Source organism: Typopeltis vanoorti, chromosome 8 (assembly GCF_054136105.1).
Source record: "Typopeltis vanoorti isolate ZY-2024b chromosome 8, IOZ_Tvanoo_1.0, whole genome shotgun sequence".
Taxonomy (NCBI): Eukaryota; Metazoa; Arthropoda; class Arachnida; order Uropygi; family Thelyphonidae; genus Typopeltis; species Typopeltis vanoorti.
In genome coordinates, this window is record NC_143556.1 from 34,332,094 (window position 1) to 34,347,050 (window position 14,957).

At 36.3% G+C, this 14,957-nt stretch overlaps 1 protein-coding gene across 3 annotated transcripts in view; it reads right to left on the minus strand.

The window, feature by feature from the left end:
• LOC150103917 (deoxynucleotidyltransferase terminal-interacting protein 2) overlaps positions 1–14,957 on the minus strand; it is a 99,320-nt gene that overhangs the window by 57,327 nt on the left and 27,036 nt on the right. For 2 of the 3 annotated variants that reach the window (XM_090396805.1, XM_090396807.1), the window contains exon 3: positions 14,414–14,555. In XM_090396805.1, coding sequence (XP_090252931.1) covers positions 14,414–14,555 — 142 coding nt within the window. The remainder of the gene's footprint in view (positions 1–14,413; positions 14,556–14,957) is intronic. The other variant, XM_090396806.1, reaches the window with a different exon arrangement.

The following is a 14,957-nucleotide window of genomic DNA, read 5'->3' on the forward strand; positions in this document are numbered from 1 at the left end:
GGGATCCGCCAACTTCCAACCCACATCGCCAACGACATTAGATTGGATGTAGCCTGTGTTCTCAATAAAGCAAAACCTCCAAAATCCAACATATCCATTAGTGAATACAAGGCACTACAAGAATTGAAGAGAAACAAAAAAATAGTGATCACCAAAGCGGATAAGGGGAACGCCACTGTGGTACTCAATCTTAAAGACTACACAGGTAAGCTCAAGGCTTTATTATTAGATCGCTCCACTTACCTCCCCATTGATTACAATCCCACCAGCTCACAAATTAGAAAACTCCATAGGCTCCTTAAGAAGGTCACTTCTTGGCCTGTGGAGATTACCAACAGACTAAAACCCTATAACTCTAGACCCCCCCGCATATATGGGCTCCCAAAAATACACAAAGAAAATGTGCCATTACGTCCCATAGTGGATGGCATTGATTCCCCCACTTACAAACTAGCCAAGCATTTAGCCAAAGCGCTCTCACACTATACTGGCAATACACCATCACACATAAAAAAACTCAGCCCACTTCAAAGCCAGTATAGAAAACCTTACACTCCAACACAATGACATAATGGTCAGTTTTGATGTCTCCTCCCTATTCACGAATGTCCCTCTCAAAGAAACCTTAGAGCTAATCCAAGCTAAATTTCCTCCCGATATCTCAGCCCTATTTCAGTTTACAATGAACTCAGGCTATTTCGTTTGGCAGGAAAAATTCTACAAACAGATAGAGGGGACAGCCATGGGTTCACCACTTTCCCCACCCTTGGCCAACTTTTTCATGGAGATGTTTGAAGAGAAAGCCTTAAACTCAGCCCCACAAAAACCTACCATATGGCTTCGCTATGTTGATGATGTTTTTGGTATTTGGCCACATGGCCCGGATTCACTCCTCTCCTTCCTAACACACTTGAACAACCAACACCCTAGAATCAAATTCACCCTGGAAAAAGAGGAAAACAATAACCTCCCCTTCCTAGACACACTAGTCACCCGCCAACCTGATGGAACCTTGGTTTTCTCAGTTTATAGAAAACCCACCCATACTGGCAGATACATCCACCAACAATCCCACCACCCCCCCTCACAACAATATGGAGTTATTAAAACATTATTCAACAGGGCAAAAATAATCTGTTCTAATGATCAAGCCCTAACCTCTGAACTAAATCACATCCGTGACACTTTCTCAGCCAACGGCTACCCCCTCCAAAAAATCCAAAAAATACTTAACCCAGTCATCCACAACCCACCACCCCCTCCCCCTCACAAAAAAGATTACTCTAAATCCATCACTATTCCCTACATCAGAGGCACCTCAGAAAAAATCAATAAAATCTTAAAAAAACATGACTTGACCACTTGTTACAGACCACATAGAAAACTGGCATCCCTTATCTGCTCTACCAAAGACCAACCACTTCCCCTAGACCTACCTGGTGTATACCAGGTCCCTTGCAGCTGTAAACTGTCCTACTTTGGCCAAACAGGCAGGACAGCAAATATCAGAATCTCAGAACACAAGGATTACATCCGATTCCACCAGTACAGCCACTCTGGGCTTGCAGACCACGCTCTGGATACTCGCCACAGAATAAGATGGAAGAAAGCCACAGTAATACACCGCAGCAAGTTCAAGTATGAAAGACTATTCATGGAATCAGCCTCGGCCCTTAGGAACATGCCAAACCTCAACAAATTTGGATGCATGAAACTGCCCCAAATTTGGGAAACTTTTATCAAAAGAACTTCAGCCCAAAGGCCAAGAACTACCAATATAGCCCGCCAGGGGGCACCATCAGGACTTTAGGAAAACGCTAGCGTCCTAGCCTCAGTCTCATTTGTTGTATTAGTACTTGTGTGCACGTGGCCTTTTAGTAAGTTCCCAAGAAGATGGCAACGTAACGTTCGCCGAAATATCGGAAAGTGTATATTAAAGTTTATTTAATCTATATTTCCAGTATACGCTGTCAATTCCTTAAATATTAGTTATTATGTCTAACCAGCGTATAAGCCTCTCAACAAGAACAAAGATGAAGCATGTTCTGGATGCCTGACTGAGGTCACTATGAAGGAAATGATTCACAAAATCCATGGAAAACATTATGGAAAACTGCTGAATGAAAGTGCATGAGATTGTGGTATCTCAACTGAGCAGGTGTATAATAACCTGTATGAAAAATTGCATATGAAAAAGGCTGTGTGCACGATAGGTGCCGCGATTGTTGACTGTCAATCAAAAATGCATGTGAAAAGACATTTAAATGCAATGTTTGGTGATGTTTAATCGCAATTCACGGGATTGCTTGTGTCAATTCGTGACTATAGATGAAACTTGGATCTACAACTACACACCTGAGTCCAAGCAGCAGTCAAAACAGTGGACAATGCCCAGTGAAAGAGCACAAAAAAAAAAGTGAAGACCATTTTGTCAGCTGGGAAGATGGCCATTTTTTTGGGGGGGATTCCCAAGGAATAATCATAATAGACTATTTGGAAAATGGTAAGACAATAACAGAAGCTTATTACGCATCATTGTTGGACTGTTTAAAAGAAGAACTGAAGAAAAAACTATCAAGATTGGCGCACAAAAAAGTGCTCGTTCATCAAGACAATGCACCGTCCCGCACACCAGAAGTCACGATGGCAAAATTGGACGAATTGAGGTTCGAACTGGTTCCCCCCCCGTATTCTCCAGACTTGGCCCCGTGTGACTTCTGTTCCCAAACTTAACAATTTGGTTCAGTGATAAACTTTCTTCTAACGAGGATGTCATCAAGGCTGTCAATGACTATTTTGCATAATTTCTCAAATCCTACTTTTTAGATGGAATGAAAAAATTGGAAACTCGCTGGAACAAATGCGTAGATCTCGATGGAGACTAAGTTGAGAAATAAAGGTGATTTTTCCAAAAAAAAAAAAAAAAAAGTGTTTTAACTTTTTTTTTTAAAAAAAACTTTCCAAACAACCCCCTCGTATTTAGCAATGTTTCCAAGTAATTACTCCATACATCAAGAATATCTTTATTTTTAGTTTTCATTGTCCTTTTTCATCTCTAATTCTTTTTAATGTGTAATTTTTTTTTTAAATCATCTGAGTTTTTTCAATAGCCTACAGAATATTTTATCACCTTCCTGATATTTATTTTCTATGTTCTTACCAAGTCTTCCATTGACTTTTGTTTAGCTGATTTTACACAATGCTTTGATTTTTTTACATTTTTCTCTGTATTCTCAAAGAGCACAAGCTGACTTACTTGCCAGGAACTTTCAATATGTGTTCTTCTTTTCCTTGATTGCCAATTTAACTTCCTGAGTCTGCCATGGAGTTCTGATTTTTCTATCCTTGCAGTTTACCTGACCACATGCTTTTATGGCTAAATTAATAAAAATTTTCTGCAGGGTTTGCCAGTGAATCTCCAAGGTTTGGTTCTCGTTTTCAAACTCTTTCAGTTTTTCTTGAATAATTTTTGTGTATCTGAGTCCACAGTTCACATCCGATAGCTGTTCAACTTTTATTTGTTTCAAAACTTTCTTATACACCCTTATTTTCAATGTGAATTTCAATTTTATCTTGCTCAACACTAAATGATGATTACTTCCTATATCAAATCCTCTGTATATGCTTGTGTCCTGAACCAGTGGGAAGTATTATATTAGCTTTAATAATAAGAGTAAATAATAATTGAAAAATTACTCCATTTCTTCCTTAATAGAACTTTCTGTAGGACCGTAAGCACAAATAAATCTCGTTATCCAGTTCCCCATTCTTATATTAGCCAACATCACTCTACTTGATATTGCCTGCCAATCAAGAAGATCATCCTCATATTTAGTGTTTAATATTATAACTACTCTTTTTTCCTGATTTTTATTGTCTGAATATAACCTTGTATTTGTTACTTATAAGATCTAACCTGTTTTTGTCTTCTTTGTTTTAGTAACATCTATTATGTCAATCTGATACCTATCCAATTCTTCTGTTAGTTCCATTTCTTTTCCATTGATGATTCTTATGTTGATGGTCTTCCAATCTTGATCTCTGTTGATGTTGATCTGGGGTTTGTTCCAGTAATTGACTTTTTGCTGTGTGTGCATTACATGTTCAGAAGATTAGGAATGTCAAGTTCTCTTCTGATGTCTTCATTTTAAGGTGGTTCTGTCACTTATACCATTCGTCCACTCTAATTTTTCTCAGAACTTTCTTATCTGTTGAGTCCAGTCTTGATCAATTGTCTTATTTCAAATGCAGCTCTATAATCCATATGCTAATATTGGTATGAACACTTCTTGCATACTGCTAGCTTGGTCTTTTGGCAGATTTTCCTACTTGTGTTCTCTACTTCTAATTCTGTTCCTATACATTTATTCAACTGGTTTCTAACTATAAAAGATTATTTATTCTATTATTTATTAAAGTTTCCATCTACTAAAAGGTAAGTCTAAAATGACTGAAATGTGTTATAAAAGTTCACCACATACTGGCCACTGAATTAGAAATTTTTAATACTATCTTGGACCTCCTTTAGCCTGAATTACTAGATTCCACAAGGCATTGGACTACATCTACGTCTTCGACATACCAGGCATTCATCAGACAGTTCAGATTTGATGCAAAAAGAGTACTTTGCTCCTGGATCTGTTTTTTAAATTTTTTTCCATTTTTTTTTAAATTATTCCATATATTCTCAATAGGGGCTCAGATCTAGGCTTTGTGGTGGCCAGGGAATATGGTGGAAGTTGCTGTCATGCTCGCTGAACCACTGCCAAACAATTCTTGCACGATGGAAAGTAGCACTGTCATTCATGAAACAACCATCACCTTCTGGATAAAAGGTCAACATTGTAGGATGGGCTTGATCAGCATCAATGTACAGCTATTCCTTGGAGGACATCCAACCTTCTAGCAATATCATGGGACCCATTTGATGTCAACAGAACATGACACCACCCCAAAACCTTGAGTTGTGTTTACAAAGCAAGCTGGGTTCATTGCTTCACAAGGCACCCACCAAATTTTCTGTCTACTCAGTATAGAACAGCATACTGTGATTCAGACAACATTTTTTTCCACTCTTCCAGTGTCCAGTCATAACATTCCTGACACCACTATAGATGAACTTTTCAGTTCTTTGCAGAAATCAATGGTCTCCACATAGGCATGTGACTGCCAATACTAATCCTCTTCAGTTCCATGTGCACAGTCCAGTGAGATATGGGTCAGGAACAGCCTTCATTAAATGTTTCAGTCAATTGCTGAACACAGCAAGTTCTGTTTTTCCATATAAGCCTTTTCAGATGACTGCAATCTCTTTCTTGACAGACCATCTTAGGACCACAATTAAGCCTCTTAAACAAGCAAAGTGGGTAATTTTTCCACTGATTAAACACCTTGGATATCCTGCCTTTTGAGAAACCAGTCAGTTCTGCTGTTTTCAAAATTGTGGCTCCAGCCAGACTGGCAGCTGCAATAAGCACTTTATCGAACTGCAAATGATACTTTGGTTTTCCCATTGTGACAACTCTATTGAAAATTATTGATCAGCAGCATTTTTAAACTGTGGGCCGTGGCCCCTTGGGGGTCGGTAGGTTTTGTTGAGGGGGGGCGAAATAATGAAAACAAATTTAAAATGTTTTAAGACTAAGTAGTTTTTTTTATTTTAAAAGAAAAGTATTTAATTATTATTATTTATTATTTCTTTTTTGTTATTTTTTATATTTTAAGGGAAAAAATCACACATTGTTCACAAATTTTGCTGCCTGTGTATTTTGGTGCTTAATGAATATTTGTAAACATATGCTTATTTATATAAGTTTCATTTTAAAGTAGAAGTCTAAGAATTGCAGTTTCAAATATTTGACCTGATACTGACTTTTTTTTAGTGTAGCAATATTGAAACACATGCATCACATTAAATTGTTATTAAACTTCTTTTATGTTTTAATTCTTTCTTTTTTTACTTATCATTTTAAGTTTCATGTGCTTGATAATGTGCCATGTCAAATGTGTATGTAAAATGCAAAAAATATAGCTATTTGCATTCGATTTTTGCAATATTCGCTGTGTATGTTTTGTATTGAATATAAATACAATAAATATTATAATAATACATGTCTATATTACGATTTTTTTTCGACGGGGGCCATCAAATATTTTAATTTTTCCAAAGGGGGCCCTGACATCCAGAAGTTTGGGAAGCACTGGTCTAGAACACGTGGTTACACACGTGACAAGTATTTTGGATTTACCCTAAATAAGAGATGTTTACATACATCTGCATAAAGGTTTCTAATTTAGTGGTTACTGTGTACTTATCTATTTTCATATAGGTTAGGTATAAAATCAGGTAAAAATCAGTGTAAATCAAGTATAAGGCAAAATGGTCTTTTAATGATGATTTTCATACAAAATTATCAAACCAATTATTTAGTTTGGTTAGATATCCATGAAGACTTGTATCATATTAATTTAAGAGGAAGATGTCACATTTAAAGAACTAAGCTTAATACCTCCTTTGAAAAGGGGTTTAATAAATTTTCTGCAATGACGTAGTTCATGTTATAACAGCAAAGAGAGAGAGAATATAATTCTGGCTTACAGCTGATTTATACAGTCAACTTTCCAGACATCAAATTTATAGGAATTACAGGAATATTATAGTGGTTAGTTTGCCATACTATTTTTTTTTAGCATAATGTTGTACTTATAAAGCATTGGTCGAAACCTTTTCAGTCTTTTTTTAATAACAAGCGAATGTTTTTCAACAGTATTTGCTATAGTGCAAAACAAATGTTCTGCTATACAGCAGTCTTTCCAGTTTCTAGACTATGTAAAAAAAACAAGTAAAAAAGACAAATATTATTATTAAGAGACCTCCAAGGAATCAGAGACTCGTTGAGGGGGGGGGGGGCACATACTACATGCACCAACTATCATACTTGTGAATGAATTCAAGAACAAGTATGACATGGCTTGCACACAACGTCCAACGGTAATCCACTCCAATCACACACCACTAAAAGAGAAAAATCTAGTCCTCATGCTCTACATATAGCACCATTCATTCTCAACTTCCAAGGATGCCCTCTTGTCCTTTCCCCACCTTCCATAAAATGATTCCATCAACCAAAATCCTGTATGACCCTTTAAGAAGTTTGTAAGTCTCAATCATATTGCCTCTCTTTCTCCTGTTTTTCTCCTTTCTAGTGTCTGCAGTCTACAAATTCTCAAATCTGTCTTCAATCAGTATTCTACAATCCTGATATTTTTAACACTCCATTGCATTCTCTTCACTGTATCAGAATCACATTGGAAACCAGAAGAGCAGACCTGTGCACAATAGTCCAATGAGGTCTTATCAAGGTCTTGTAAAGAGGCAAATGACATCCTTATCTTTACATGTCAAAGTTCATTTCATTGCAATTATCATTTGAGTTGTATATGCAATCTTTGCTACATGGTTCCTGAACCTCAACTTCTAATCTACCAACACTTGAATATCTCTATCCTGATTAGTTTCTTCTAGCATAATCCCACCAATATTATACAACATTGGATATCTAATAACACCAAACTACATCATTTTACATTTAATGACAGTGAACTGACATCCATTTTTCCATGTCTACAATTTCAGCCTATTAAAATCATTCTGCAAGAACTTCATATCAGCAGCATTCCTGATTACTCTACTTATCTTTGCATCAACAGCAAATCTTTGTATATCATCTGTCAAATCCTTGCCAATGTCATTAACATACAGATTGACTAACAATGGACTAAGAACTGATCCCTGTGGTATACCACTTTTTTACATCAAATTACATCAAATCTTGCGGACTCACATCTCCCATATACCACACTTTTTGATATCTGTCAGTCAGCCAACCTCTTATCCATACTGATATTTTATAATCCAAACCCATATTCTCCAATTTATGCAAATCTTCCATGATGTACTCTGTCAAAAGTATCATGGTGTTACACCCTGATATCTTAAGAATATAGAATTCTCAGCTATCATGGTGTAACATGAAGAGCAAATAAATTAAAAACCCTGCATAAAAGCTAATACATGAATTATTTAAAAAGAAAAAGAAATATTCTTGCATCCAATAAAATATATAAAATATAAAGGTGTTTGTTAAACTAACAAAAAAGAAAGAATATATTAATGTTGTAATATGGTATAAATGAGAAAATTTAACTAAATAAGACAGAAAAGGATTAGTCATAAAAGATGGTATGTGAGAGGCTAGAGATTAAAATATTAAGTAAATTCATAGAGAAATTTTGAAAGGGGATTAAGGGAGAGGCTAGCACAAGAAAAACAACAGAAAATCGCTTAGGGTCAATTCCCGGATTGAGACATCGTTATGGGCTCGCCGATCAAAGGACGTCTGGCAGAAAAACACCACCCTAATTGGTCGGTAAAGTCAAGTCAAGGAGGAGGGTGGAGAAAAGAAGTTAAAGAAGGTGCCATTAGGAGAGAGGGTATAAAAGGGTTAGAAACCTCCCCAGGAGGCTTTTGGTTTTTGGTTCTGTTCCAGGAGAGTTCTTTAGGAGCTCTGTCATATATAGGTTTCACGAGGTTTTCCTGAGTGGAGAGATTGGAGTTATATCTCCGTCATCACAACACGGAAACAAAAGTGAGCGGAATTTCGGTTCCGTATTTCCTATGTAAGAAGCGAAGAATGCCATATAGTCAAAGAAAGCATATTCTTTGTGTTTCAACTCCAGCGATAACTACGAGAAAGGGAAAACTGTAAAGAAATAGATGTCCATGTTGCGAGTTGCACAGCCGTCATATAGATGGTTCAAAGTGTGTCCTGAATAATGAAAGGTAAAGACCGAGTAGGCATAGTTCAATTCAAAAGGGAACATAGGAGAAGCAGATTATCGGCGAGGTTATACCAGGATACTTCAATCAGAAAAAGATAGAGGCCCATAAGGAAATCTCAGGAAAGTAAGGTACTGTAAATTATATCTCGTATTAACTAAGATTCGTCTGTATTAGTTATTATTATTCTAATACTGAACTGTTGAAGTGACCAAGAAAACAATACTAGGACTTTAGTATCTGACAGAATATACTGAAAGTAAGCTGGCTAGTGTTAATGTTATATGAGTAATCAAGTGTCCTGAGAATTTGCATGTCTATTATATTGTATAAGAAAGTTTAAATGTCATAGTTATGTGTTAGTGCAGTAAATGGTTTAGTTAAGCTACTTAAGTTTGGATAGTTAAATAGTGTGAATTAATCTTATACGTCCATGTCATATGAAGTTATGTGTTGAATGTGTGTGGAGGCATGATCGTAATACCCATTATGGGATCATAGCTTAATTATTTATGATAAGCTAATGTCAGTTCGCAAATATTTAGTATAGCATTGAATTGAGTAATAACTAAAATTTGAATTGTACCATGTTAAGGAATTTAATAAACCTTTTGTCCAATGATAAAACAGTTGTCTGAAATTGCTGTCCAATGCACCACTTGAAAATTACGAACCTAATCACGCGGGAAATTAATGTGTTAAGAAACGAGATAAAGTGTCATGACTGCAACATAGTTACACTTTCTGACATATTTTAGTTCTTTCTCCTCGTTTTTGCATATAATATCTTAAACTAAATGTCCCAAAAGGCGCAGTATAATACAAATATTAGGGATACTAAGGGGAGAAATAACTTAGATATTAGTGAAAATTTTGGTGATATCTCGAGCATAGATAATAGTAGAGCATAGATAAGTGGAAATATTAGATAGAATAAAATCGTAAATTGGGGCACCAACAGTGGTGTATCCATTTCTCTTGTCTAGCTCAGCCTATTCAAATCATTCTGCAAGAACTTCATATCAGCAGAATTCCTGATTACTCTACTTATCTTTGCATCATCAGCAAATCTTTGTATATCATCTGTCAAATCATTGCCAATGTTATAGAATGTGAGAAAGTTACTAAAATATGACCTTCCCATAATAAACCCATGTTACTCGTTGCAAAGTAGAGATTCACTGTCAACCCATTTCTGAATGCGAGCCCTAACCAATTTTTCCAAAATCTTTGCCACTACTCCTGAGATACTAATTGGTCAACAGTTGGATACATCAGTCTTTGTATCATCCTTGTGCAATTGGGATGACCACACATTCTTTCCACTCCTGCAGAATCTTCCCTATTCTGAGACTCAAATTATATAGTATGGTCAAAGAAATAGCCAGTTCATCTGAGCACTCTTTTAGCATCCGTGCTGATATCCCATCAGTCTACTGCTGAATTCTTATTCAGTTTGTGCAAGAATACCTCTTCTTCATAGAGTTTCTTCATTCAGTGAAGAGGTAGCAGTGAACTCAATATTGCATACACAAGGTTGATAGTTTTTAGCAAAATGGACACTCATCAGTTAAACTATCCTGAATCTGTCACCCTCACATCATCTGCATTATTCAGTAGAGTTATTCTTTCATATTCATTCTTTATTTTACTTGTAGCATATCAATGGAATTCTTTGGGGTTGTCTTTAGCTTGCAGAGTCAGTTTCTTTTCATGCTCAGACTTACTTTTTCCATACAAGGCTTGTGACTCTTCTGGGCTGCTGCTTATAATTTTCATAAAGGACATCATTCTTATGCACATGGTATTCCTTCTACATAATCCTTTTCTTAATAAGATTACACATCCATTTGACTCCTACCCTATTTATTCTTTATATAAAGAATAAATAGGGTAGGGGCCAAATGGATGTGAAATATATATAAGTAATAATGTCAGCCTGGTTGGCCGAGTGGTTAGCGTATCTGCTCTCCAGCCAAAAGGCTGTGGGTTCAAATCCCACCTTGGGTTTGGATGTTCATGATTGTCTGTGAAAATACTAGTGGTGGTGGGCAGCATATGATGGTGTATATGATGGTAGTTGCGGTTTGTTGTAGTTGTTGGATGAAGTGGTGGAGACAGTTGTAGAGTAGGTGCCCTCCCTCCCTCGATGAGTCTTTGGACTGCCTGGAGGTGTCACGCAATAATAACAACAACAATAATATAAATAAAAAAAAAAATCAGCTAATGCCTTTTTATTCCCGTATACGGGAGTAGGCGAGGCCATTTAGCCCTATCTAACTTTTGGAGACTGAGTGGGCAGTTCAATCTCCACTGGTACCAATCAGAGATAGATGGCCCAAGGCTATCACTAATTAAGCGGTACTCAGTGAAGAGAGACGGCTCAAATGTGCCGCCATCTCGTGGTCCCTAACCCTAACACAATACATTTAATGTCTGAAATAATGTGGGTTCTACGGTTGATTTTCTTGAGTTTACAGGAAGAAAAACCCGAGTTTCCGGGAGGAAAAACCTGCTTGCCCGTGCCAGAGATCGACTAACTCGGGAACCGGTCAAAAAAAGGCTTAGAAAAATTTCCTCTAGTCGCCGACTAGACTCGAAACCAAGACTTCCTTCGTGCGGCCAAGCGCCGTAAACAAAATGAGAAAGGAAAGGTTTGATGCCCAGATGGCAGGAGAAAAAGATCCAGAAGAAGAAGACCAAGACGTACATGGATTTATGCAATTAGAATGCCTCAGAAAACAAATATAAGATCTAATAGTATTGGAATCCTGGCTGATAAGAGACTAATTTTGAGGAATAGGAAGTTAGTAATAATGTAAACTTTTCATGCAATACCATTGTGGTATTCAGTACACTACTTCAAGGTACACATCAGAATGATGATATCCAGTTGCTCTTATGATCATCTTCATCAGAGCAACTGGATGTTCTGCCTCAAATCATTCCCTATATCATTAAGTATCATTAAGATACAAATGGCACACATTCTGCCTTCTCATGTCTTTGCCAACTTCACAACTATTCTTATTTGCTTCAAATGATGTAACAAAGTTCGATGTGATAAGCTATTCAAGTCAAGCAGTACCACATAATATAACCATTTCCTTTATTTGACTCAATTGTCACTTTATCTCACAGAGTAACATATTCTTATCCACCCATACCTATAATTTTCTACCTCCATCTTGAGGTCTCCTTTATGTAAGGGAACTGAGACTTAGACATTCTGATGAGAAGCTATTCTCTTACACCTCCTCCTAATGGGGCTTATATCCTATCCTATGTCAGTATTCCCACTAAGATTTTGCAATATTCTATGTGCCTCTAGTTCATCTGTCTATATTCTCATATTAGTGCCTGTCATATCACTATAACATCTCAATTTGAATGATGTTCACTCAGTAGTTCAACTATGTCTTCTGTCACTTTCTACCATCAGTATTCATTAAAGGTATCCTTCCATTATCATTCTTCCTTTTACTTGGAAAAAAAAAACTACTTTCAAATTTTTCCTTTGGCCTGCTCAGCCAATTTCCTCTAACAATCTGATTTTGCCAGTCACCCTTCTTGCTAGTGCTTTGTACCAATCATGTGACTGATAACTTTTCTCTTTTTATTCTCTCTACAACATTTTTTTTTTTAAATTTGCTAATTGTGCTTAATGATACAATCTAACAACTCTTTAATTTTCATCTGATTTATCCACGTGATCCTAGGTATAAAGTCTAATGCTACTTCCCTCAAACATCCCCTGATCATTTCTTACTCAGCTAACTTCCTTTCCTTACAGTTTCTTATGCCACAGTACTGTTTCAAGCTATCTCATAAATGTCTCAATGACCGGATGTAGTTTCATCTATGCTCTTTCTTAACTGAAAAGTCCACACATCAAGACTATATGATCACTTTCCCCATTAAGAGGCAAAGTGGTTACCCTAGTCAAAGACAAATCCAATGATGCACTTTATTACAAATAAAGGGTTGTAAACTACAGTAACATACTACCATGGATGAATTAAAGGTTAAATAATCCAAGAGCCCTTCTTGAGAGAGTGAAACTACTTTTTCCTTCATTCAGGACTTCAATAGGCAGAAAAAGATGATCGCACACTAAGAGATCTAAATCACTCCCACTTAACTCTGCATTAAGAAAATGCTGCCACACAACATGACATGGACTATTAGAACTTCAAATGTTACAGGAGGTATGTTTACTCTCCCTGTCATTAAGATTGTTTCCCATAGATTTGCAAGTGTTTGGAGTAAAGGACTCAAAAGCTGGATCTCTCAATCCACATAATCACAGAGATATTACATGGGATTCAAATTTGGCAAACCACTCTTGAACAATGCCAACTTTGGGGCATTCATAGTATGGTCTATGAGTACCAGGGCTGTAAGCAATTCATTCCCAGGAAAACATCCCCTCTACCAAAATGCTGCTGTCTCTTGCCTGACTCTACCAGGACATCAGATCAGGATGATGTCCTGGTAAACATCACCTTAAGGTTTTTCACAGCTAACATTCAAATGACAGCTGGAAATGAGATTCATCTGAAAAAAAAAAAAAAAAAAAAAAAGGCAACATTTTTCCAGTTTTCGATGGTCCAATGACATCTAAGATGCAAAATAGAGACAAAGTTGTTGATTAGGTATAAGCATGAGTACTTTGACTGGGCACTTACTTCAGAGGACCATACAGAGGAGGGTACAATTGATTGAAGTCAGGAAAACATATCTGTGGCTTAGTTAAATTTCATGGATAGCCATTCCATCCCAGTTTTTCATCTATGGTCTTGCACAAATTAGGAAAATCTGCATTCACTGCACCAATGAGGCAAAGGTTCCTACCACTGGCCCAGCAAGTGTTATTCTGCTCACTATCTTTCTACTCTTGGAATACCTTAACTACAACACTCCACAAACAGCCTACAATATCAGCACTTTCCAAAATACTGAAGCCATTCAACTGGTAGTGTCCAACAATCATGCAATTTTCAAAATCAGATGTCACTAGCCCACATCAAATATCTAATTAGAATGAACAGATTACACATACATCCAGTATCATGTATGCTTGCTTTTACCATGACACAAAAGCCATCAAGCTGACTTGAATGGTCAGTTGTGAAGTAAACAGGCAATGGTCATACAGTGACTTAGCATATATACAAGTACAAATACACTAAGATCTCTCAACATCAATATTGGCGCTTTCCAAAATACTGCTGCCATTCAACTGGTACTGTTCAATCATGATATTTTCAAAATCAGATGTCACTTGCCCACATCAAACATCTACTTCGAACAAACACATACATCCAGTATCCCGCATGCTTGCTTTTACCATGACATGAAAGTCATCAACCAGAGTGGAATGGTCAATTGTGAAGTAAATAGGCAATGGTCATACAATGAATTGGCATATATACAAGTACAAATACACTAAGATCTCTCAACATTAATGTTTAATTTATCAGGTAACTTAGAATATTTAAATATGTTGGAACTAGATTTAGATTCAAAATCATGTCAGACACTTAATATCTCATTTAAAAAAAAAAAAATTACCTCTTCATTATTACATATTCTGTTAATAAGACGTCTCATTTGATTTTGAACAATATTAGGATCCTTTTCAGGAAAGACATTTACATATGCACTAGCTGATAAATCAATACCAGGCTTCAAAGAAGAGGATAGCCGAAAGCTGCTGTAAAGAAATTATCTTAATTATTGTAAATAAATAATAATTTAATGTGTGTATGTGTGTGTGTGTGTGTGTGTGTGTGTGTGAGTGTGTATTAAATACAAATATTTATATAAAATAACTGCGATGAGCATACATAAAAACTAGGTTGACATATGTTATACAGCACAACTTACCAATAAATGTGCAACACTTCAACACAATAATAATTTAATGTGTGTGTGTGTGTATTAAATGGACCATCAGTTTAATGATTCCATTAACATCAGTATATGTATTAAAAATAATTCTATTATGCTTACAAATCGATAATAAATCTTTAATCCTGAAGAAGCATACTACAGTATATAGAAAACTAGTTATAAAGTAAAAAAGAAAATATATAAGTGATAGAAAACCAGAAAC